The sequence below is a fragment of the Typha latifolia genome, chromosome 11 (genome assembly GCF_019914945.1).
Source record: "Typha latifolia isolate L0001 chromosome 11, TyphaL0001v2, whole genome shotgun sequence".
Lineage (NCBI taxonomy): Eukaryota > Viridiplantae > Streptophyta > Magnoliopsida > Poales > Typhaceae > Typha > Typha latifolia.
In genome coordinates this window covers 1929919-1956872 of record NC_133096.1, presented here as the reverse complement: position 1 = coordinate 1956872, position 26954 = coordinate 1929919, and the positions used below count along the sequence as shown (strand labels likewise).

The 26954-nt window shown below is 36.0% G+C and overlaps 1 protein-coding gene across 2 annotated transcripts; it reads right to left on the bottom strand.

The window, feature by feature from the left end:
• Positions 1 to 30: 30 nt before the first annotated feature.
• On the bottom strand, positions 31 to 18995 carry LOC140797286 (DNA repair protein RAD50). 2 transcript variants are annotated; one of them, XM_073150620.1, is made up of 27 exons: positions 18696 to 18995; positions 18537 to 18623; positions 18261 to 18428; positions 17993 to 18168; positions 16607 to 16721; positions 14960 to 15188; positions 14692 to 14870; positions 14447 to 14617; positions 13751 to 13855; positions 13559 to 13666; positions 13253 to 13464; positions 13044 to 13136; positions 9781 to 9908; positions 9131 to 9245; positions 8909 to 9038; positions 8581 to 8790; positions 8196 to 8404; positions 6128 to 6329; positions 4435 to 4604; positions 4018 to 4342; positions 1985 to 2110; positions 1846 to 1898; positions 1231 to 1381; positions 1099 to 1161; positions 791 to 924; positions 562 to 690; positions 31 to 466 (listed from the first exon to the last, which is right to left on the bottom strand). In XM_073150620.1, exons 1-27 carry the CDS (start codon positions 18816 to 18818, stop codon positions 427 to 429), a joined length of 3951 nt encoding a protein of 1316 aa, XP_073006721.1. In that variant the 5' UTR covers positions 18819 to 18995; the 3' UTR covers positions 31 to 426. The 2 variants fall into 2 exon arrangements, with proteins under 2 accessions (XP_073006721.1, XP_073006722.1); XM_073150621.1 differs by having other exon boundaries at positions 14960 to 15199; positions 18696 to 18983.
• Between the last annotated feature and the right edge of the window lie 7959 nt (positions 18996 to 26954).

Here is a 26954-nt window from a genome sequence, read left to right as displayed (position 1 = left end):
AAACTGATCCATACGTAGAAAGATTTGAAATTGAAAGCAACAATTTCCCCCAAAGCATTTTATAGAAGGCAAAAAGAGAGGAATATGGTACATGTTTCCTGTTAATTTGTCAACAGTTTTGAGATAATCCATTTACAGGAGTACATAAAGTACAAAATACCTTCCTCATTCATCCTGTGATAAATATTTCCACTGCCAGTGTTGACTTTGAACCAGCGAAGTCGATCTGGTCATAGTAGTATCCAAATGTCTCTGTGGCCATATCAGTCTAGAAGTAATCAAGTTAGCTGCTATCAATTAGCATTAGCACTCTACAGTCTTTCTCTTGCCTTTAATGCTTCTGAGTAAAGCTACGCGTTGCTACCATAGAGGCAAAAGGATTGGCTAGTGATATGTGCATTGTTTCTCTGTTACTGATGATTGCCATCAATCAAATATCTCTTGTGCTTCAATTATGCTGTGTTGACTACAAGTTATGGTTGAACTCGGTCAGTAAAAGCTAACATCAAAGAAAAGGGGGTGGAGGAGAAGAAAAGAGACGGGATGGTGTGCTAGGCTTACTGTTCATCCTTTGTGACACGATAGTACTTTTCTGCATGCTGGCGTTGGCCAATCATCTGAGCAAATTTCTCATCATGAGTAATTACTATCAGCTGAAAGTTCTCCTGACCCTTTCTGTCTTCCATAATTCTGTACAACATCACGCAAGAACAAGAAGAGAAAAAGGAATCAGCTTGAGGAACAAACTGCAGCTGCTTGTAACTCTCAAGTTGTTTACTGGGGGTGTTACCTTAACAGAGCAGCAGCTAGGCTCTCTGCATTGGGCCCATCGAGATTAGTTGTTGGTTCATCTAGTGCTAGAATCCCACAATTAAGACAAAATGTTTCTGCTAGTGCCAGTCTTATTATAAGTGAAGCAAGAACCTGTACATTACCAACAATAATAAATTAAAGTTAACAGTGTCAAATCCACACCACTTATTATTGAATAAACTGATTAGAGCACTTGACGGATTATTTCTCCTATCATCTCTTGAGCTTCTGGATTAACAGAAGCTTCATGAAGACAAAATAACCATGCGTAACTAATAGTCTCACCTTCTGACCAGCGCTACATCTTCCTCGCATTTCCAGCTCAGCATCACCAGTTTGCATAAGGACCTGTAAAGAAGATGGCAGAACACTAGTAACAGTAATGGAATATCCAACATAGTGGTTCTTTTTGCTTACTTGGTAGCTGTATGATCGAGTCCCGGCGCCTTCAGAATCTGAATGAATACTTATGTAGTCAATATCCTGTCCTCTGTATGTCTGCTGCCATAATTCCTTGATTATCTTGTTTATCTCCTCCATTTTCATTGAATGAAACCGCATTAGGGCCCTTTTCAGAAAAACAAAAAGCAGTCAAGCTTTACATCACTAGACAAAGTACAGATAGTAATGAAATACTGTAGGTGTCTTAAGATGATGACTTCCTTTTAAAGAGGATCACTCAGCACAAAGTTAACTATTCAAAAATCTAATTTAGCGATCTGATGAGGCTATCTCTAAATGTAAGGATCACTCAACATAAACAATAAAAATCTAAAAACCAATTTAAAGAGTCTATTCTTCATTGTAATCTAAGGTTCGCAATTTCCTGAACCTTAGTTATCCTTAAATAAGTGTCTTGTAGCAACTGATGTTTATTTGATAAATTGAAGATGTTTGTCAATTTATATATCTTACTTAACTGAAAAAAAAATCCACAATACACCAAATCACCTCATTATGTTTCGTTATCATAAATTTAAAATCATTTAGTATATAGGAAACATGAAATTTATGGTACCAGTGAGTACTCACTTATCAAGAGCATTGTAATAGCGATCCAAGTCCTTATTTGCCATTTCAGTTGTCTGCAACCAAAGTGCTAGTTAGGGACATCCAATAGTGACAAGATTGAGAAGTTTATCCAATTCACACTGGAAAAGCCAATTTCTACCTTAAGTTGGATAAGCTGATTAGAGTATCGTTTGTCAATGTCCTTGTATTGAGACTGCTTAAGGTCAAGCTTGTACTTTGATATATTACTTTGATAAACTGAGAGCGTTCCATGACACCTATTCAACTGCAAAGCTAGCAGAAAGTTAGTTCCATCTCTTAAACTGATCCATGAGGATATGAGCATCCTTGCAGCTAGCACATAAATACCACAATGAGGATTTTACAAGTAGAAGCAACCACATTCGATTATTATAATATTTAGCAAAAAAAAAAGAAAACAGTTGTTGGTTTCTAAAGATGACATTAATAGAGACAAGTGGGAATCACTTCAACAGTGTATAAGATATACTCTCTCCGGTAAAATTGGGAAGCTTTGATGACATACTCACTAAGTTAAGAATCTTTAGAGGACCAAAGTAAGATAAAATCTGGAAAGCTCATCATATTCTTTTCTATAGGAGAACAGAGAAAAGGAAGGAAAAATGAGACGAAGAAATGAACTAAGGCCTCCATGAACCACGTAGCAGAAACTTACGGTTTAGAAACCAAATCAATTTTGTCAAAACGCAATCAAATTCAAAACTAACAATTTAGACCAATTGGATTTAGGCCAACCATATTGACCCATCCTGGGGATAAAAAAGATACCAACAATGTCATGCATCCAAGAATTGGACTTATCTTGATTCTTCTAGATAAATCGGTGGCCACATCATACAGGTGATCAAGGGAAGGCATAGAGCATATATGTTACAATTTGACCACATGGGTTAAGTCAAGTTAAGACGAGTCGAGTCAAGTTACTTAGTTAGCTTTATCTTATTGTTTTAAATTTTAAATAAATCGAATAATCCGCATGTGAATCCGATCCACTAGGAGTAGTCATGTTTTGATTAGGGGAGTCGTGGAATGAAGATTAAGTTAAATTATTTCATTATCTCGTCTTTATCTTTTACTATAGCTATTAGATTGCCTTTATATTTCTAGGAGTAGATTATATCTTAGTCATCTTCCTCCACTAGCAGCCACCTTATCTTACGGCTATCTACCACCACCTTTGGCTGTTCACCACTCTCCAATGACTGCCGCAACGTTGGATATTTACCATTTTGCCCTATTTTATTTTACTCTACTATTTTATTAATATCTTTTCATCCAGACGTCATATTCTCGTAAAACTAAATCCTTTAAAACCCTAACTTCCGATGTTACCTCCATATAAATTTTCAGAATTTTCTTACGCAGATCGGTCCAGATCTGAACCGTAACAATGTACATTATGCGGATGCATATACATCTGATATGCTCTTGATACTTAATAGTACTCCAATTGACAAGTAGATGCAAAGCAACTTGGAGAATCAAACGAAATTAAATATCATGAGGAGAAATATGGTCTTTATATGAGGAATGTTGTGTAATGTCTAGCAACAGTTATGGCTAAAAAGATAGTAAACTAAGGCTCCAATATAACATATGCAAGTACTGTGAGGATTAGCCCAGTAAGGGACAGGATAGGGACTGCAAATGCATAGGTGGCTGCCAAGGTGGGAGCATACTGTTTCATTTTAAACCAGTGATTGAAGGCAATGACCAGTTTGGCCTTAAAGTTGCCAAAATGTTGCTAACTAGTCATGTACCAAGGCCCCACAGAATTTCTGAGGAAATCTTAAATGCATGGATTTATCATCAATTCATCATTTCAGCATATTTGGTTTTCCATGTAAGTGATTCCTTGGAAAACTTTGGATATAAACAGGACAATTAAACTCCAATAGGTGGAAGCTGTTTGTGTATCAGAAACAGAAGACAAACAATGCCTACTGTATCAAAAATTATTCTGCATTTTGCACGTGCATTTCACGTTCATCATGGAGTCCTAGTAACAAGGAGGTTAGCAGGATCGCAATGTAGACACACCTACTTTATATAGGGAAAAATGGAATGAGAAGGGACCCATGACAAAATGGTTAGAGAGAGTCTACAGCAAGCACGTATGTTCAATTAGATAAACAGAGATGGCACTGTTACCTCTGAGAGAAGCCTCTCTTTTTCTTGTAAATGTCTCTTAAGATCAGTTTCCAACGCAGAAATGCTGCCAATAGATAGAACCTTCTCTTCTAGTGATTCTATTTCATGTGTAAGCTCATCTACTTCAGCCTTCGTTTTTCTATAATTCAAATTATCATCAATATTTCTTTTCAACTGATCTTGATTCCGTAATAGCTCCTTGCTCTTGTTTAAGTCTCCTAAGATTTCCTGTTTTCTGCTCTCACATTTCTGTAGCTGAGATAGTGAGAGAGAGTGCTTTTCTTGCAAGTCATTGAGCTTTTCGACTTTCTTTGAATCAAGATACCTAAAATATGGTGTTTCAAGAAAGTAGATTAGCAGCCAAAATCAACAAATATAACACGGAAGACATCAACCTATCTCTGAAGAGAAGCATACTCCTTGATCCTTGTATTAAGCGTTGTAAGTGTTTCTATTTCTTGTTGAAAGCTCCTCTTTCTTTCTGCCAGATCTTCATATTCACCTTCAAGTTTCAACTTCGAATCTGTGTGCTCCTGCAGCAACTTCTCCTTTTCCTTTAATAATGGGCCAAGAGCTTCTTCTAAATGCTGAAAAGGTCACAGCCAGACTAGTAAGCAGGTAGCATTTCAATTGATACTCTTGTTTTTTTTTTCAGCACAAATGTTCACAAATATATTTAAAATACTATGCATCAAATAAATAAAGAACAAAATTTATGTATAAGTATGAAATGGCTAGTTATAATCTCTGGTATAATATACAAGTGTGAAGAATAAACCTTCTCACCCTGTCAATTTCTCTAGCTTCTGCAGTATGAAAATTATATTAACATATAGACAAAAGGTACTGGAAAACTAGTTTAATGATATCTACATATAAACATAACTTCTGTTCCTCAAAGCAAGTAAAGGAAAAGAAAATTTCAAAGAATGGATTATCAGAAAAATATGATCAGTTAGAATAATATCATCGAAAAGAAACCTAAGGGCTTTTTGTCTAGTAATTGAGCTTAAATGATGGATACAATGGCCAAGGGAACAATCAGGCAGAAAGTTCTACCAACAATAGGTGCTGAGTGAACCTAAATTAAATTCATGAGCATCACGCAGTCTGTGTGCTGTTACAAACAGCTCAAACATCCACACTCTTATTTGGAAGCGTAGCATTCATTGAACCATGACATATTCAAGGAGTATCATTCTCCAATCATTAAAATAGACAGACCCCTGGTAAATTATTGAGATCAAATTGACTACAGAAAATCCTCAAGTCAACAGGGTATAGCTATAATGTAAAACAAGAGTCAAGAAATACCAAATTCTGCTATCGCTGAAGATCAAGAAAGCATTCAGTGTTTGCTTACCTTTTCTTTATTAAACTTTAATTAAGCTGGATCTTCTTAAGATGATGGACTCAATTAGGACGAAATTCTAGCTCTCTTTGGCATAATAAAATAAGCATAGAATTACAAGAAAAAGAAGTGCTATAAAAGAGTGTTAGCAGCAAAATTATTTGTTAAATCCATAAATATGCAAGAGTGACACAATTTTACTCATCTTGAAATAGTAAATTGTAACATGCTGTTGCATGCTACATGTTGAAAAGGAGATGACCATACTTCAGGCTATTGCAACTAGGAGAAACTCTGCCAAGTTCTGCTAGACAATGCAAGGCAAAAGAAACATGAATGAAAATGCCCAGTCCCTAATGTAATCATTTAATCAGCATGCTAAAGTGAACCTAATTGGCCAGTCTTACCTTTATGTTATTTTTGCCAGATTAAAGAGGAAAATAGGGTAGGGAAAGAGGAAATTAGGGTAGGGAACGAGGAATTTTTTCCTCAAATCTAAATATAAAAAATTCAACAGACTTCTAGAAGAAACAAAAGTTGTAGTCCTTCAGATGGATCAGAATGAGACAATTTGCAGGTCAACACATGAGATCACTGTAGGGTACACAGTTCTACTAATATCTATGTATCGCTACTGTAATTATTGAAAATCATCAGATTTCATACCTTATAAGGGCAAGAGTCTTTAATAAGGAGCCCCACTTAACAAAAGAAATATATAAATAAGCACTATCTGAATTCAGGAGGAGCATTATGTACCTTCTCATCAAGATCCACTTGTGTATTTTCCTCACCAAGAAGAACCAAGTCCTCCTCTGCTTTCTTGACCTTATGCAATATGCTGGAGGCTTTTAGCTTCTCCTCCCTAAGAGCATGCCAACGCATCTGTATGTTCGATAAATCATCACTGAGGAATCTCTGCTCTTCCCTGAGATTTTCTACCTCGCTGCTCAATGCATCCCTGTTCAGAAAGCACCATAAAGATCTTAGGAGAATGGAAAGCATTTGATCAGAATTTTGTAATAAAATTACAATTAGGTTACCATCGAAATCTTGAACTAGTTAATCACTTAAACTCATATATTATGACTTTTGAGAACATCTTACAATGAGACAATGATTGGACTTAGATTTATCAACATTTGTACAGACTACAGAGCTTCTATCACTACGCTGATAATCAATTTTACCTGTCTTAATTGATATTCCACAAAAAGAAGTTTGACAGCAGAGTAAATGCCAGAAATCTGGAGATAACCTACTTTTTCAATCATAATTTCTTCCCAAAAGTAAAACAATGGGCCAAGATATTTTATGCAATGTTATTAACTCTAGCTGGTGACTAAGATTTTATTCATCATTTGAGACATAAAGAACAAATTAATACAATTGCAAGTAGAAGTACTAATCTGGAAGATTGCAATTTGGTTAATGTCAGATATCAATCTCAGAAGACAGCAAAATGGTTATCGTCAATTGGAACCTGTATCTACAAGTCTGATAAGAGGTCAGAGCCAGAGCAATATTTCTCTCTGTTAACAACAGTGTTGTATTCTCTAAGAATAACAGAAATGCAAGGTCGTAAATCACGATATGTTGGCTGCACACACCCTTATCATTTATGTACAATAGTCTGTGAAATACTGTTACTTTTAAGAAAAAATCATTGAAATATTTACCTCTTCTTATCATCCTATCGCCATTTATTTCTTTTTTTTCTCTCTTACCTTTTTTTAAAAGAAAATACTTTTAGGCTAATTATAAGCTAAATAAAGGGACTAGCCCTCTCGATATATAGAATAGATAACTGAGTCAACCCTCCAACAAATGGGCTATAACGTACCAAAACGATATGACCTCCCGATATATATAGCACCCACATAGAATTTTCACCATAAATCTCTTACTTATGCTTGGGGGGAACTTGAACCTATGAACTCTGTCATAGTAAGATAAGAACCCCAACCAGACATTTGTCTTAGTGGTTAGGCCTTTACTCTCTTATATTTAGCTATTAGAAGAAATAGCAATGTACTGTAGCAACTTAGCATATTTGGAAATATTTGACAAAAAATAAGAAGCATTTTGTGATTAATTTTAGCCTCTCAAAGACAGTTCCAACATTTAACAGCAAATAGAATAACAAAGCAAAAAGGTTAACCTGGATTCCTTCATTTTGAATTCAGATATTAATTCTGATCAAAAAAATGAAACCAGAATTTATTTTCTGATTAACTGGCATACAACTTATATGTTCATGCCTTTTTTTGTCTCAAAACTATATATTTACAATTTTACATCTATGTCCCACATGGTAAGAAAAATGTTACGGAGAAATTCTATGGATCAGATAACTAATTTGCAAATAAATTAATTTAGAAAAGACCATCTATATTACTATATCATGAAGTATGATTTGAAAGCACTTGCAATTTGTCCAGAAGCAACTATTGCAATGAGATCCAGAAAACCCAAATGTGCACATCAAATTTATGTATAAATTACTCTCCAATTGCTTAGATAGAGACCTACTCATTCATCTGGACTGGATTTGCAGTCATGTAGTTTCCAACTACTATTGACCACATTGAGCTTAATATATCCCTATTCATCTATGTATTTTCCACCTACAGCATGGCAGCCTCAATTCTTAGTTTTACATGATGCAACCAATGTGATTGCAATACAGAGTACACAAAGCACAATTTACTGTTCTGAAGTGTAATTATCAGTGTGCTCAGATTATGTGTATGTGAAAGTATGCAACTAATCTATCATCATATTGCTAACTGCATGTCATCAGGTAACTTATGAAAAAATAGAGCACCTTTTGCTCTGTAAAGCATTCAACTGCAATTGTATTTCCTCTACAGATTTGACACCCTGCCCTCGAGAATCAAGTTTATACTCCAACTCTTCAACCTGTGGTCTCAAATTCTGCATTTCCTGCAAAAGCCTATCAACAATCTCTGCCGGCTGCACCAAGGCTTCCACACCGTCCTTCTCTGCCTTGACATGAGCCAGAACCCCTACCAGCTGTAGCAAAGGAGGAAGATTATAATTTCTTTTAAATCTACCTCTCCACATAATCTAGTATTCTAGTCATTGCCAATGTCTACTGAGAAGGTAGGATAGAGAGATGAAATTGAATATATAAGAAACAAACTCTACTATTAATTTATGATAGATGGGAAATTGAATCTAAAGTATACATCATCAAATGCCTGGGTCCTCTGATTGAGATCCTCCATCAGTTCATTCAAATTCTTCTCTGCTAAAGGTATGGTTTCTTTTCCAAGTTTCACATAGTCCTCATAAATCATGCGGACCTTATCCAATTGCTGGAAATGTGTATCAGCACTTGAACACTCTACAGCTAATACTTTCATATGTTCCGCCGAACTTGCACTTTTCACTCTTTGCTGAGAAGTGCAAGAGAAGCACATTAACAATGTTCTCAAAATATAGAACAAGAAAACAGAAAGCCAGCAGGCACAAAGGGTAAAGACAGCCTGTCAGAAACAATTGAATCTACAAAACCTTCTTGACAAATTCATCCTCTTCATCAGGGGAGAAAGGGCGCTCACAGCATGGACATATATGATGTGCACGTGCAACTCTCTCAAAAGGATCAAACATCTGCCTCATACCATCAGCAATATTGTACTTGCTGCATTAAAGCCAAAGACAACAGTTCAGTGCATGATTTGTCCTAACTGAAGATAGAATGGCTTCATAACAGAAAGGTTAGACTGTGAAAACCTTTTCTGTACATCCCTTTTCTCCATAGCCTCTAATAGTACTTCAGGAAAGGAATCGATGTCATAAGATATCTGGATTAGAGATTGGAGTTTTGAGTCGAGGAATCTTCTCTTTGCTGCAAGACAGGAAATGTATCAATGTATAAGCCTTTATATTATAATGGCGGTCCAGCATTTACTTATTTCCAATCACCATAGTGATGTTTTGCTTAGAGTAAGTATGCCTCAAAGATGAGACAGTTTCAAAATCAGCAGTTCTAGCTAAATAAAAATATAAATTCCAAAAGAAAAGGAAAAGTAAGATGAACATAGAAAGGCATTAGAACCCCTAATAGAGATCATTTTAAAGTACAGTTTGTTACATGCAATCTTCATTTTATATTTTTTCTATCTTGGTGATACATAAAGATGGCCTACTAAAGTAAGTTGTACCCCTTAAAGGTTCCTGACATGAACACATCACTATAGCTTTAACATATGGAAAAGTACAGGTGAAAAGGAATAACTGCCAACAAGAAATATGCCCTCAAAAAGGGGAGGAGAGATTTTAGATTGAGGAAAGAGGGGCATGTTTCCACTACTAATTGAAGCCAAAGTTCAAATATAACTAGTCCATGCAAAAGGTTAATACAAAGCTAATTCTGGATTTACCATCCATATCTTTTTGAAGCTTTGACAGGTGGCTTTTAGCATCTTGAATTTTCATCTGAACCAACTTTACCTCTTTCTCTGCTTCAAGAGTTTTTGAGTTCAAGTCATCAAACTCCTTCTTTAGCGACCTGAATTATGATGGTGTAAAGAATAGATAAAACAGCAGTCAAATACTAGGTGCATTGGTAACTCATATGACTGTAAGTATCTAATATTCTTATGTTGTAATAGGAATATAACCAAGATATACATATGCAGATTTGAATAAGCATATCAAGAAAGGAGAAATTACTATTGACCTCAACTTTTGACAGGTTTCACTTTCAAGTTTCAACTCCCTCATCTTTTTCGGACTCCAACTCGACACCCTCAGCATTTAAAATCATTAAATAGGTTCTTTTGTTTATCGGAAATTAGGGTTGCATTGGCCACATGTCTAGCACATGACCTAATTATGGATCAAAATGCCCTATATTGTGGAAGAAGAAAGAAACCTTGCCTTCTTCCTCCTCATATCTTCTCTCTCATTCGGCCCAAGTGTAGTCATTGTGCTTCCAACCTTATGCTCCTGCCTCCTTGCTCCTTTAGGCATCCCATGTCTCCCAATTGATCCCCTTTGAACCCAAATTTAAAGAGGCAAACCCTTTATACATTCACCAGCACTCCTTGTGATACCATATTACAATCTCCCTTTGAAAAGGTTTGATTCGTCTCGCAACCGATTCTGGACAGAAATTTGCATGGAACTTTCAAGAGATTTTTCGACGGATCTAGCCATTGGATTTTTGTAAAATTTTAAAATATTGTATCCCTGGGAGTGAGCTTTCCAACAAATCTAATTTCGCACCAATTGGACAGCTAGATTGGAAGATATCTATGGAAGAGTAGACGAAAGTCGAAGGGCGATACAACCCGACGGATCGAAATAGTATCTACTTGGATCGGTTTGCACGTTATTGCCCTTGATGGCTGTTCTAGTATAGATCTGCCTTGCTTTTGTAATAGGGTTAGTGAATATAGGTTGAATGAGAAGTAGAGAAGCTAGAGGCTAGAAGAGACTGAACCAATAATAGTGGCACAATTGGTAAGGAGGGAGGTGGAGGAGATGCGGCCGACGACCAAGAGATAGGGATAGAGATAAGCAGCGACAAGGCAATCAAATAATGAGATAATCCCCAAATTAGGATTTCCTCCACATATTTATAGAGGCTAACCCTAGACCGACCTAGATAAGGACTCAATCAACCAATAGTAGCCCGAGTCAAACTCGAGTTTACAATACTCCTCATGACTCGACTAAATAATTAATTGACTTGACTAGACTCAATTAACCAATTAACAAGTTGAACCCATAATTAGCAGGTACCTGAGTTCATAACTTAACCAAAATGACAGCTGCTAGAAAAGGTAAATGGCTAAACTAGATAAATAGGCTTGATCGTATAAGCCCAATGTACCACAAATAGATCCAAGCCGACCCAGTTTGCACCACCTTGATACTAGGTGCTTCTAAAATCAAGAAGGATAGAATGACATTTAGGGTCAAGAAGTAGTTTCTTTCTCTTCCTAAAAATCGAGCAACTGCCCGAGTTTAGAGGCCTTACCTTACCCAAATATGATTGAACCTTCCAAGATCCAACAATGGTGTGCTCTTGCTTGGAGGACAGCAAGGCACTAAATCTATGGCAATGTAGAGGAAACAACCACCTCTTTTATTGAAGGACCAATAGTTTTCAAGGAGATGACAAGGGTTTTAGGGAATGAGAATGTTTTGGGAAATAGACAGGTTTTCAGGGAAATAGAAGGGTCTGTAAGCAAAATCATTCACAACTTCCTTCTATGCTGCCGGGGGTTTGACAATTTTGAAGAGTTGAGGGCAAGTTGTCAAAAAATAAAGATCGAGAGGTGTTGCAAACCAGATCTGGACTGATCCGGACGTAAAAAAATTATGAAAAGTTAGATGAAGGTAACCTCGTGAATTAGGATTCTAATGGGCTCTAGTTTCACTTAAATCGGAGATCAAGATGAGAAGTTAAAAATAAAATAGTGGAGATAGGTCAGAGATAATAGAACCGAAAATATTCGACGTTGCAGCGGTCGTCGGAGGGTGGCGGACGGCCAAGGGTGGTGATAGATAGCTGTATTGTAGGGTGGCTGCTGGAAGTAGGTGGTGGACAGCCGTATTGTAAGGTAGCTACTGGAGGTAGGTGGTGAGTACGGTTTGGAAACTTTGGAGATTCTACGGCTATGATCTACTCCTAGAAAGGTAAAGACGATCAAACGGCTACAATAAAATAGTAAATATGATAATAAGAAAATAACTAAACTCAATTAATTCTCAATGCTTGGATAGTTGGATTCTTGGATTCTTCGCTCCTTGGATGAATAACAAAGAAGCTCTGCCCCTCTATATATAGAGGTAGGGTACAATGAGTCTTACTCGGACTTAACCCTAAAAGCTAACACGACTTGAATTAGGACTTACCTTAAAGGCTTACATGACTTAATTGGACTTGTCTTAAAAGCTTACTTAACTTAATTAGACTTGTCTTAAGGGCTGTCGTGACTTATTTGGACTTGCCTTAACTAGACTTGCCTTAAGGGCTGTTATAATTTATTTCAACTTGCCTTAATAGCTCACATGACTAAATTAGACTTGCCTAAAAGGCTTATATCATAAAATAATTAAAAAATAAATAGACTCGACTCGACTCGACTTGGCTCGACTTAACCCACGTGGTCGGATCGTAACAAGAGGAGAACATGAAGGTGGCCTATAGTTGAAGGGCTAAAAGAGTAATTTTCCCTATGAAAAATACTTCATACAAAATCAGCATGCTTCTGTACATATCGGATGCAAATTATAAGATATACCATCTCAAATCAAAATGAATTTGACAAAAGACAAGGTAAATAGTGGTCTAACTCCAACTGAAATAATCAGAAATGTTCTTGGATATCCATGAATGGTAGATAATGAGATTCCAAGCCCCTTGAATCAAGAACTCTTATGAGACAATGCTTAGTCAGTTTCCATGCCATAAACAAATAGGGAACCAAAATAAATTGTGAAACAGTCAGCATGCATTGGTCCAAGGTTCCAATAACGACCTACAACAGTCCTGAAGTGCTCAAAGCAAATGCTTACTGCTACCTATAATCGAACACCAACCAAGATATCTCTTTAGGAAAAGATAATGAAGTGCAAGAAATAAAGTTTCCACACAGATATAGCATATATATTGAGAGACAGGCATTACTACCCGAAGGCATGGGTGATATCCTTCTTTAGATCCTTGTCAAAAGGAAGCCTCCCTTTAAGGACACCTCTAATTCTGTCTTTATGTTCATCCATTCTGAAAATCAAAATATAAGTTACTTTCTATTGCAAGTCACAAAAGGTTCACAAACTAAACAAATACATGAATATACTAAAATTTAGAAAAGGGCGAAAAGAAAACAGAGGACTTGCATCTTTTTCTGCTTCCTCTTGCAGCTTTCCAACTCTTCTTTCTTGAGATCTAATTTGACTCTATCCTCAGAATCACTAGCCAAAATGTCCTTCTCACGATAAAGAGCTTTGATCTTTTGTTCCATGCTAAATATTTCTGTCCGTTTTTGGTTTATGATCGACTCATAATCCTTTTCTCCAAGGACAAGTGTCTTCCTTTCAACCTCAATTTGCTATATACAATTGTGACGGAAAACATGGGTCACCCATTTTGAAACGAATTACTCAATAAATTGCTAGGAGGACTAAACTAAAAAATGAAATTACCAGATTCCGCTCCCGTTCATCAATATGAGATAGATTAAGGTTTGAAAGTTCCTGCTCTGCAAGATCATGTTCTTTCTCCTTCTCTTTCATGCGCTTCAAATTACCTAACTGAAGAAGGTAGCTTCTCATGAAAAAACAATAAAAGAAAAAGAAAATAAGTGAATGATAGTGATACAACTTCTGTTTACAGACCTTAGACTCAATCTTAGCTTGCCTCTGACCTTCCATTTCTGAGCAACGAGCATTTATTGCAACATAACGCTCCCACAGAAACTGAAGTTCCATCTCATTAGATTTCTACATAAGATGTAACACATCATATTAGTCATTAGAGCATGCACTTAACTTTACAGAAGGCAGACTTCATCATGTAAAGAGAAAACTTTGAACACCACATTCAGATCTTCATGCCCATGCCAACTGTATTGTGCTGATTGTAATGCATAAAAAATACATGAAAGGTTCTCCTAGAATGTTGGCATGCCTCAGAGTGCGGGAACTTGTGCTAATGGCAAATGACATGACCCATGTCTCTTCCTAGTTCCTGCTTCCCTTGCCTGCATCTATTCTTACACCAGCTCTTGATTTATGTAAATAAAGGAGAACTTTCCAAGTTTCCATTTTGAAGCAATTTTACTAGTAGAATTGAACTAAGCGACATAGAGATAATGGTAAGAAAAGAAGTCCAGGATAAATATTTGCATTAGGGCGGCATACTTATATGTACATTAAATTATTTAACAGACAGATGGGAAAGTAAAAAAATTAAAATTAAAATGAATATATCTGAAGAAGATAATTTAAAATCATGTAAGTCGTACAATGGAGTCCCCAGTATCAAATAAGAGTTGGATAAGAGTGAACTCTTGACAATGGGAATGCATGCACCTTCTTATCCTGTAGATCCTTCTCAAGATCCAATAATCTTGTCTTTATTCTATTTGTTAGGTTGAAAACCAGCTCATTGCTGAAAGGAGCATCAGGAAAGGATCCAAGATTATATTTTGTAAATATCCTCCGGATGGTTGAATCACGTTCATGCTTCAAAGAAATATGAGCCTGAAACATACCTACAAATATTGAAGGGCATCATAAGAAGATATGAAAGAAAGGCCAAACAGAGAGCAAATTACATCAGCTTCAGCCTGAAGCTTTCCGATCTCTCGAGTTGAATCATTGATGATCTGTGACAACAAGGAACTTTTGGTCTCTTCATCATTCATCTCCCTTTCCAGCTTACTTATTTTAGTCTCAAGTAGTGCAATCCTTTCTTGAAATTTCATCTGCCATTCCTTCAATTCCTCGTCAGTATCTAACAAAAAGAAAGATAGTTGCTATTTGTTAATAGTTAGAGATTAGAGTGCATTCTGAAATCAGTTCACTTGAACAGGCTGCATGTACCTTCATTTTCCTCAGCAAGGGCAGCATATTGTGTCTGTTGAAGTTTAAACAATGTGCTTCTTGCAGTAGTGTTGGTTGAGATTTGATCCTGAAGCTTCCTCAGTTCCTTCAGAGTTGCTTCTGTACTCATTATCTTACTCTCCACACCTTGAATGTTCATGTCCAGTTCTTTCATTTGAGTCTTCAACAATTCAGATTTTGCTTGATCTTGAGCAATATTATCACGAAGCTGTAGCATGACTAATTACATAGTGTTCACCACAATGGACTTATCAAAGAAACGTGCATCATTTTTTGAACTTCAGAAGCTTAAATGCTTTATTAAGCAAAACAGCTGATGAAATAAGTAGTACTAATTAACAGTATGGAGCTGAAAATCATCAGGAATAAACTAGAAATTGGAACTCTGTAGAGGCAACTAGGGGTGTAAACAAGCCAAGTTCAAGCAAGCAGAGTCAGGCTCAGCTCAGCTCAAAATTACAATTAGCACAGCTCAAGCTCGAACCAAGCCTGCCATAATAGGGCTCGAGCTCAAGCTCAGTCTAAACCGACCCAGCTCAAAATTGGCTCATCAAATCCAGCTTCCATCAAGATAAGCATTAAACAATAGTTCACGCTAGGAAAAGTGGGAAAATGGATAATACTAGGATTCAAACCTGGGTCAACAAGGACTAAGAAAGCACTTAACCAACTATGCTAGGAGATGGTTGTATTAAAAATGTATGTTAAATATATATAATATATAAATACACATGCACCTGAGCCAATTTGAGCTGAGCTCGAGCGAGTCAATAAGCCTAATTGACAACCCTAGCAGCAACAAGACATATTGTGTACTGTGGCAACTCAAGAATGTTATTTCAGCAGATGTGAAGTTTAGTTTGAAGATTGGAATAAAGAGTTGTTTCTTCATATCACCAACTACCTTGTAGTCTCATTACAAACAAAACCGACTCTTTTGAAAATTTTGCCACCTTTACCTTTTCATTAAAAAGGATACTCTTAGTACATCAACTAAAATGCCCTTCAGGTGGCTTCATTGTAATTTAGCTATGGGGGAGAGATAATAAGGGGCTTAAGGGCTTTAGAAATAAAGATAATAAAATACAGTGAGAACATTCCTCGTATACTATGTGGAGGAGGTCTTCTCCAAATATACCTAAAAGAGGAGTCAATTTGAAAATATGTTAAAATAGGTGGCCATTTGCAACAAAAAAAATACAATAAATAAACCCTGAAAAACAAAAGAAGCAGAATCTTGTTCACTGACTTTGTTAAGCATTCAGTTTGGAACTCCCAGGGTCAAGAACTCAAGAGTCCCTCTATGATGTTCTCCAATGCTAGACACTGGGCAATTTGTGATAGATCAACACTAGTTTCATCCACACCTAAAGTTCATGCAACAATGGTAAAAGGATTCTAAATTTCTCATGCACTAAATGAAGTCAGGAGGGACTTAAGCAACTAGAAATTAAAAGACAACTATTGTTTAAGGCACAAGAGCTAGAGCATTACGGTTGACTTCTTATAGATGATGCCCATTGATGTCTAATGAGAAAAACTACAAGCAGTTCTACAGTATAAATACAGAATTTATATTCTAAGAAGTTCAGAGGTGCAGAAAAGATGCAGATTAATTTGGAATACCTTATAGGCTGCATCCTTTAGAGTTTGAAGGTTCTCCAACTTCAGCTTGTAGGTTTTTATCTCCTGTGCTTGATCCTTGTGAAGTTTCTTTATGACTTCTAAAGCCTTGGTGTAGCTATAAGGGAGGGCACAAAAAGGAAATAAAGAAACATTAAATCTATAATGTACATGACAATAAAAAGAAATGTTTGCAAGTGAATAAGTGACAAATTTAAGTGGCTGCTGCATATGGGAGAATTTACAGAATTGGGAACTAGAGAATTGTTATAGATGTAATCATCAAATTTTACCCTAGCAAACAAGCTTTTTTAACAAGTTGTTTATGTGGATCATGAAGCTATCTTGCTATTCAACGAAAACACAATGATTCCTTTGGTAGACCATAAAAGAAGGCAGTCTTAAACATTGCACACATGACATTCTCAATTAAACTTTTCATTGCACAACTATGTAGAACTATATTGACATTTGACATGACTTCGCAATGATCATGTCTGCCATTACATGAAGGAAAATTATAGAAGTGTGATCAGAATAACAGATAGCTAAGGTGGATAGAGATTTCTTCTGGGCGTACTTGCTTTCTTCTTCTCAGCTTTAGAGTATGACAACTAGCCTGCTCAATGGGTCTGGCGTGTTCTTTTGGTACAGTTCCAAGCAAAAAGGCAAATGCTATGATCCTTTGATTAGTCAGAAGCAGATTGCTTGTCATGTCACATTTTTTAGGACACCCCTTACTATTCTCATGATTCTAAGGATCTCACTTATTCTTGAGCATCGATCTTCTATTCAATTACCACTTGATCCTTTGTCTACTCCATATTCTGCTAAGGAGCCAACTGTTGGATGTTCTACTGCTTCTTACTCTTGTTGCCTTCCTTTCCCTCGAGGCCTCCTCCTGTTTCATCTACCATTCCATCATCTTAATTTTCTTCTCCTACTAGTGTTTTGAATCCTCACCAATCGCAAAGTGAGGATGGCCCTTCTAGATATGGTTATGTTGATTTCTGTATGTTGTTCTAAATTTCATACCTTTCTAATATCTCTTCATGCAAACAGTGAGATAATTCTGCTTCTAAATTTCATACCTTTCTAATAGCTCTTCATGCAAATTATGAGAGGAAGGGATCTAACAACAAGATGATCAAAGAGTTCAACAATTATTTCAGAGAAGAACAACAAGTTATAAACTAAATAAAAGCTGAACTGGCACTACACATACAATATTATAGAGTCCTCAGACTCACTGAAGGATGTTTTTGTTTCATGCACAATTTGCTCTATATGGCAGAGCAGAATAACACTGTAACTAATTTTCCTAGTTTTGCCAAGTGCCAACAATTAATATAACAAAATAATGAAATATAGAGTGCAACTGGAAACTACCGAGTAGCCGAAAAGATGTCATCGAACTTCTTTTTCAGCGTTGAAGGATCCTGCACCGGCCAATTGGACTCGTCCTGGTGAACAAATATCACATTCTCCAATATAGCTTTCGAGACGCCCATCAAAGCAGGGATCTCCCTATCCATGTCTGCACATCTGTAGCTAAGGCAGACCTTCTGCATCCAAACGCCATGCCACCAACCAACCAATGAAGCCATAACCAAATAACATGCTCATACTAATAGTTTCAAAATTACAACAAAGGGACCTCTCCAGTGTGGGGATTAATGGTCTGCAAAACACTCTCAATGGCCTTAAACTCCATCTTGGACGCCTTCTGCGTGAGCTGGAAGGATCGAATGCAGACCACATCCTTCCCGGCGGCCGTCTTGAACCGGAGCTTGATTTGGCCCTTGGTCTCGGTCTCTCCCGCAACCTTCCCAATTCCAAAATTAACAATCGACCCAACAAAATTGGAGCAGAACACATGCATCTAAACGATCAAAGGAAGAATTTTGATGATCCAACGAGAAGGATCGCGTACCTTAGGGTCATGGATGAAGCTGTGGCCGGAACGGGAGTTGGGTGGGAGCTCACCGGTGCAGGAAAGCTTCAAGCATTCGATAATGGTCTGCAAAAGATAGGCGAATAAGGGACGAAGCCGTAGATGGAGATAGAAGAATCGCACCGAGAAGAGGAGTACGGTTTTGCCGGCGCCATTGGGACCAACGATGAGGGTGAGGGGCTTGAAGAAGGTGATGACGTGCTTGTTCTCGGGATCGAAGCTTCGAATGCCCTTGATGAGCATCTTGTCCACGGTGCTCATCTTTGATGGTTTCGAGCTTTACTTGGTATTCTTCTTTCTCTCTCTACAATTCTGTTTCTCTCCCTCTCTCCATTGCCATGAAGAAAGATGGGAGGAATGTTGAAAGTGGGAGAGAGGTCTTAGAAAATGGGTTTTGAGCAGGGTTTTAGAATTGGAAATGCGTGCAGTTTTTTTTTCTTTTTTTTCGTGAGATATATTTGTAGACACATATACTGTTTTCGACCAAAGAAATGGAAAAATATTTTCCAAAGAGTATAATATTCTTCAAACTATTTTAAAATTATTATAATCTTTTATCAGCTCAGCGTCAATGAAAAATATATTGATTCTTAGTAAGATTTATCAATATCCTAATATGATATAAAATCATTATTTTCTATATAAAATGCTATCAGAAAAAAATAATTTATATTATAAATCGCTCTCTAAAAATATAATTTATTTATCAATAACCAATATGTCGAAAAACTACTCTTTTACATATAAAATATTCTTTGGGAAGGTGATTTTGATACACATCAGATCGTATCAGATTCAGAAATATATAATTGTGCTTATTTTAGTTTCAAAACCTTTAGATTCAAAGAAACATGAGTATAAAAAAGAATATGTTACAATTAAAATTAGGGAAGTTTGTATAATTTTTTTTTTGTTTTGATAAGGTCCATAGACTTTTAATTTAAGATCGGATTACAATCTAACTCTGTTGGCGGATCAGTTCAGACTCTAATTTTATAGACTTGAAAGGAAAGATTGGTAATTCTATGAGCCGCTTCATTGTTTTCGCGACTCATGAAATAGACCCTAGTCCTAGGGTAAGTAGTAATCCACCTTTTACATTCAAGCACTATTGGGTTTATAGTATTGTTCTCGTGCCCATTAAGCAATCACTGAAGATCCAATTATCTTCATCCTTCATGAACCTTTCCATCGACCTCATCCCTTCCAGAATAGCAAGCACTTCACCAGCTAGAGGACTCAGGCAATGGTCAATGTATTTGCTTTTGGCAAAACAAAAAGAGCTCGGGTACTTGTAGATAATAAGCCCAATGCTACTCGAGCTGTCCTTTCTCCAGGAAGCGTCCACCTAGCAAGTTACGTTGTTATTTTGAGAAAGCGGTTGGCCATGCAAGGAGAGGGTTGGCTGGTGCATCTCTTCACTTAAGATGGTATCAGGTATAACATGCCTCTTGGCTACCTTAAGCACTGATTCTGGCCGACAGTTTATACCTCTGAAAACTTTATCATTCCTAGCTTTCCACAGCTCCCACATCACCGAGAACATATAGGCAAGCATATCTTCTAGCAATCAGTTTATCATAAGCACAATCCACTTGTCTAAACTAGGCCGAGACACTATCAATTTTAATACCAACATTACTTGCAAACCATGTCGCCCAAGCAAACTGATAAGGGAAGTTTGTGTGTAACAACCTACTTTATAACGTAATTGTGGTTTACACCCTACATTTTCACTATTTATAAATTGAGCTCTCTGATTTAGCGAATATGTAAAGAAAACACCCTGAGTAAGATTTGAACTAATATCATCAGAATATTCCGTTAAGTAGAGATATTTTGCTTTTAAAATAACTTAAATGCCCTTATTTTTAAAATAACTAAAATGCCCTTGGTATGATTTGGTTGAGAGTATTTTTATAATTTTCTTAGTTTAGTTAACTTAATTTAGGTATTTAGTTAAGTTTAACTAATTAATCTAACGGCATGGTATTTTCTGCACATATTCATTAAATCATAACGCTCGATTTGCAAATAGTTAAAATATAGGGTGTAAACTATAATTTTATTAAAAGACAAAGTATTATATACAAATTTCCCTTAAAATTAAAAGCATATTGCCAACACAACAACATCAACAAAACATATTTGACTTATTAATCCAAATCTGAAATCAATTGACATATGAATTAAGCTGAAGCTATTTCAGATCTGAACTAATTATGGATTGTTTCAGATCTGACTTCAGCTGGAATAAATCCAAATCCCAATTAGATAAAAAAAAAACAGTTTGAATATGGAATTCATTCAGGAGCAAATCACTCTCAAAAGGACTTGGATCTGAAATTACTTTGAATTGGAATCAATCTGAAATTAATGCAGACTTGGGCATATCATAATATTAAGTGACAAATGGATAAAACATCTAGCATTATGATGGTATGAGAGAAAAGAAAATAGGCAGCTGCATAGAATAGATGAGGACAATGACCAAGAAAACTTAAAAGTTAAAGATAGGAGATGCTAGATTGTGGCAAGAGCTTTCAAAAGCTATACACATGGAGTTCTCAAACCTTTTCTATTTTGTATATGATCATCTAATATTTTCACTGCTTATAATGGAACAGATCACCATTTTTCTCAATCTTCTCAACAGATCATTAAATTTGACATTAAAGCTTAAACAAAGGCTAATGATAGCATAGAATAGTGATGGAAATGATGTTCCAAAACTTACATACAAAAAATATGAACTCATCTTAATTTGCATGTCACAATTAGATATCTCAACCTGCACCTCTTTGCATATCAAATCTAAAAAGTTTCTTGAAATGCGGATCCCTAGTAATCACTCCTCATACAAATGATTTCTAATTGAGAAATGCAACAATCTAAACACAAAGAAGAAATAGTAATATGATATCAAAACTAATACAAAAATTGTAAGATTATATCGCCAGAAACAACGGTAAATACTTCGTATATCAACTTCTAAAATTAAGGAAATCAACCAAAGAAGAACTTTGAAAAGACCCAATACAAAAAAAACCCAAAACATCTTTACAAGTATATTTACAGTAATACATCAAAACTCAAAATTGGGAACAAATATAATTGACTATCCTCATAGCACATAAAACATATATGTGCTAGCTTTTTCCTTTTCTTAGAAGCAACAGTTTTTTTTTATATAGGTAGATCTTATGGTAATTGGGATGTGGGAACCTCTACCACAAGGGCATCTATTGTAGTGATCTCTACCTCAAGAGGGACCTCTACAATAACATATACCTTCACTCTCTAGTCTACTAATCTAGAAGACTCCTCTTGTTATCTATGTCTACATCCCCGTCTCCTTTGCCACGTCCTCTTTCTCTCCCCACTAGCCACTAATACTGTCATATGATCCTCCTATATGACTATTTTAATTTGAGATGACAGTAAAGAAGGTGCAGTATCCTTATGAGGGAGAAGTGCAGCGTCCTCACAAGGTAGAAGTGTAGTGCCCTCATGAGCTAGAGGTGCAACAAGACGTCATGACTTATTGATTATATCTAATGTTGTCACACACATGTCCATCACCGTAAATCACTCACTATCATTGTGCTAGATTCGTAGTATGTCTATGCCTCTAGTGTAAATGTCTATCAAACTATGAATCTACTAGCAAAGCACAGGTCAAATATACATTAATACTATAAACATATAAATTTAGTTTTAAACAACTATACAAACCATAATCTCAATGATGCTACCAAATAGATGAAATCGCAAATAGGGTTAATCAGATAAAAGACAAATCAGTCATCGAGTGATCATCCTACACCACTCCATATAGGGGTCAGTATATCCATTAATCGAAATTGTGAGAGCTCATTCACTAATTTGGTTGTTCGTTGCTCCCGCATCCCAATATAGGCTGCATGATCCGTCTACTAGTGATAATTAATTTTCCCATGCTTATCGACCTCATAGAGCTTATCCACTATATCACACGAAATTGGGATCCCCTATATGCGAGTATAACACAATATAGAGATGTCACTTCATCACATCAAAGCATATGATTGGAGCTCTTGTCCTCCATATATGACTATCTAATATATGTATGGTAGGTTAAAGTAGTCTTGACATTCTTAGTATATGACTCCTATATCATCTGCATTCAAGCAAAATAATTTGTGAAAAATAAAAAAAGTTTATATTAATTTATAAATATATTATTAACTACTAATTATCTAATCATCTCTCTATTGATCTAGTTGATCTCTATAGTATTGCAATACATGCAAAAGCTGATTCACATGCAAAAAGCTTTTAAGCTTCTATGACTAAGGATAGTGTTATATGGTGCTCATCACCTTGGGCGTCATATTGGTTAAACTGAGCACTAACTGCTTAACCTAGAGGGAAGAGCATGATTGGCTATCTAACATAGGCATTTCTATGCCCTAACCTAATTTATAAATATATATGTGGCATCCCATAAATATATATAAGGCAAGCTGGATAAATAGAAGTAGATTATACATGTAATAAGACCAGAGAGCCAACTATCTCTCATGCGCCAAGATAAGAAGTTCAACATAACTCTCGATAAAATACTGCTAATGATATGTTGTCCAGCTAATATTGCTACTATCCTACAAGTCTCATAGTAAAAGTAAATATGTTAGTTAGATCACAACTCCTAACTTATTTGCCAAAATTACAACCTCCCAAAAGTGATAAAATATAGGCCCTAGGATATCTCGAGGTAGTGCTTCAAAAGTATCTCACAATAGTATATCACGAGACAATATAACTCCTAAAAACTCTAAATATAACTCCAGATATATGCAATATGTGCTGTATGTGACAGCTACATTATAGACACACAAACCCATCAACTTTGTCATATTCTTCAGAGTTATTGTGTGCATTCAATTTCGAGATGAAATGTGTGTATCTCTAACTTCCAATCTTTAAAAAAATATAGTAATCACTACTCAATCAATTGTAATTTCTACTAAGCAAAATAGAATTCGCTCTAAATAAGAAAGCGAAAAAAAACTCATGGATGTGAAATTCTTATCTGAAAGTCCATGTAAAATGACGTCAACAAGTTAGACTACCTAGATTTTGCCAAACTTAAGATTATTGCATATACGGTGGGCTCTACATTCAAGTCTTCATCTATAATAAATCTGGTCCATTGATTATGTCTTTGTTGTTTGTAATGTTCACATGCAATTTTTTTGACACCCTTTTCTTTTGATCTCATTATGAATACTTGTCTCTTTGGCCTCTCTTAGTTCTTTTTATTATTTATGGATTGGACAACAAGATTGGACCATTATATTTGAGCCAATAATCTTGGTCGCTCAGTGGTGCAAGCTTAGGTCTCCATGTGTTATATATGTTTCAGTTGTGTATATCTTATCACCAAATTATATCTAATCAAATTGAATAGCCTAGGATACAAATATTGTTGTCATCTTCCATAAATGCAAGTCTTCTTGCTTAGATAAATTGTCAAATCATAATATTTCTTAGTACTTTATAAAAAACGTATAATAGTAAAATCGAAAAGCACTCAATGATGATGAAACCCACGCACAATATATAAGTTTCTTGTCTTAAAATATGTGCTCATAGTAGTGGTGATTTTAGGTGTGAATCATTGATTAGTTCTCATATAACTATCTTATTATTTGTATCTCTCATACAAATAGGGGAGGTAAGACATTCTATTGTGGGGTGGTTAAATTGGACTACTACACTATAATGGGAGATGGGAGAGAAGCCAGGGGTCATAGGGAGAAGATAGTATAAGGCGTGACCCATTTGATTTTATTTTTTAGGTGTTATAAGGAGAAAACTGCTCACTAACAATCTTTTTGAGCTGCATGTGTAACTAAAATAGAGAGAAAAAAAAATCTAATCAATAATAATTAGGGATAATTCTATTTCCATCCCTTGAACTATCACCATTTTTAATATTTAACCCCTTGAAATTTTTTTAGTACATAATGACCCCTTAACAGAAGGGGTACTTGAGATATTTCTGATAGTTCAAGATGGCATTATATACTAAAAAAAGTGTAAGGAGTCATTGTGAAAAAATATGATAATTTAGAGGGTGAAAAAAATAATTATCCCTAATAATACATAGAGGACATACATAGTAACATTTCAAAATAGAAGCAGAAGCTTCATAAATATTGTTTTTTTTAAATTTATTATAGGTTGAATGATTGTAGACAACTATATCGTTATGTATCTTAAGAAATTAAATAGTTAATTAAAATAATTTCTTTTTCACCCCCTAAACTATCACCATTTTCAATGACTTCCTAAACAAATTTTTGGTATACACTAACCCTCCTAAACTATCATAAATACCTCACCCCGTGACATCGTTGACAAAATTGGTGAATTGACCAAATTACTCCACTTATAATGACCGTATAGTTAAGTGGCTTAGCTAATATTAAATAAATTCTTTTTAGAATTCCTTTATTTCTCTGTGCCTTTATCCTCCTTTCTCTCAAAATTTCATCATTCTTCTTCTCTTTGTCTCACCCTAACATCTCCTCCAAACACATCCCATCCCGACATCTCCTTTTCTCTCAACTCTGCTACTTCGAGCAACAACCCAACCCACACTGTCCCTTGCTTCCTCTCCTCTCTCTCTCCCAACGCTGATGTCGCCGCAGACCTTGTTGCCGTGCAAGTTGCTGGCTTGGGAGGAGGTGCTTATGTCCTTCAAGCGGTTGCAGCAGCAAGGTAAAGCCAAAGTCAAGTGCTTAGGGAGTTGGATTTGGCATTGGGATTGGTAGCTCACCTTTGATGTCACCATAGATGGAAGGGGAGGAGAGGGTGGAGTCGGAGAGAAGATTAAGGGCGAAGATATTTGAGAGAATGAGTAGGGAGAGTAGAATGGAGTAGCTGGAGCCCGATGAACTGATATGGGTATGCATGCAAAACTTTTGTGAATATTACTATTTGAGGGCAAAAAGATATCTTGTATAGATATATGTGAAAGTGGTGGTGAGAATTAGAAGGGATGGATGGATCTATTTTGGGGCTAGGATTAGATCTACTAAAGAGGAGGTGGCATCAATGGTTGTCTAAGTTGTTGATTTCAATTGATTTCTTAATTATCGTATAGCTTAACTTCTTTTTTTTGTTTCATCTGATCGTTTAATACTGCTTGTGTTTATTGTTTGGTTTGTCTGACTTCTATGTGAAGTTTAGATGTCACGCTTTATTTGTCTAAATATTGTAATATATTTATTTTCTTTCATTTTACAAATTTATATGAACAATTATATAGTTTATATAATTTGATGAAAATTATTTTAAAAAAGAGAAAGTAGTGGGTATTTGGCCATCATAAAAGCCTCATTATAAGTTGTCACATGTTTGTGAGGTATTCTCGTCATAAAGTTGTCGGGTGACCATCACATGATAATTTATGGACGAAAATAGGTAACATAACTCTAACAAAAGGGATCACGTGAGGTATTTCTGATAATTCAAAAGAACAACGTGTACCAATAAAAGTTAAGCGGGTCATCGAGAAAAATAGTAATAGTTTAGGGAGTGAAAAGATATTAAACATAGTTAATATAATAAAGGATAGCACAACAATATGCATAAGAATCTGATTCTCAGTTAGATCCGCCAACCTTTTTTCCTCTCGCTAAGAGATTTTCCTCGCCGCCTCCGGAGAGAGGTTTTCTCTGCTGTTTCTCTTCTCCCTTTCTCTCTTCCACTCTCCCCTAGTCCACCTTTGCCTCAGCCTACCTGCTCCTCGTTATCTCCTTCGCCTCACCTCACCTCCGCCTTCGTCGCCATGCCTCGCGTTGACCTCTGACATTACGCCTTGCCTCAACTCACCTCGCCTAGCTTTCAACTCCGTCGACGCTAAAATTTGCCCTACCTCATCCTATTTTAGGCCAACTTTTTTTCTGTGAATCAAATATCTGTGTGGATGTAATAGGTAAAATTTTGCTCTCCCATTCACTGTTTGTTTTCTGTCACTCTTTTTTGTTTGCTTGTTCTGTTTTTGAATTCACAAGTCTATCAAATGGGGTCTTCAGGTGTTTTGTTATATTCATTGGACTTCGTCACTAGTGTGCCTATATCCCTGTCTAAGCTTGCTCCTTAATTAGGTGCTTAGCTTCTCAAGGCTCATATTATTCTGCCTGTAGTGCTACCGGTTAGCCAAGCAAGAGACTTGTTTTGATACTTGCGATAATTGTTATTTGGTCTGTAATGCAGCTAAGTGTGGAACTTATTCTTAAAGTTCTTTCCCTATTTCCCTTTCATATTTTATATCAAATTGTAATCAGTTGATTGAAATAAATGATATGATCAGTCTATGGACTTTCTTAAAAAAATATAAAAAAA

What these genes read in the sequence shown, in the direction of transcription:
- LOC140797286 (XM_073150620.1), bottom strand. Translation starts at nt 18,818, where the DNA reads ATGAGCACCGTGGACAAGATGCTCATCAAGGGCATTCGAAGCTTCGAT. An exon ending in CCTTGCTGAGGAAAATGAAG is followed by an intron (nt 14,871 to 14,959) that starts GTACATGCAGCC and finishes TCTTTTTGTTAG; the next exon opens with ATACTGACGAGGAATTGAAG. An exon ending in AAAAGGGATGTACAGAAAAG is followed by an intron (nt 9,039 to 9,130) that starts GTTTTCACAGTC and finishes GCTTTAATGCAG; the next exon opens with CAAGTACAATATTGCTGATG.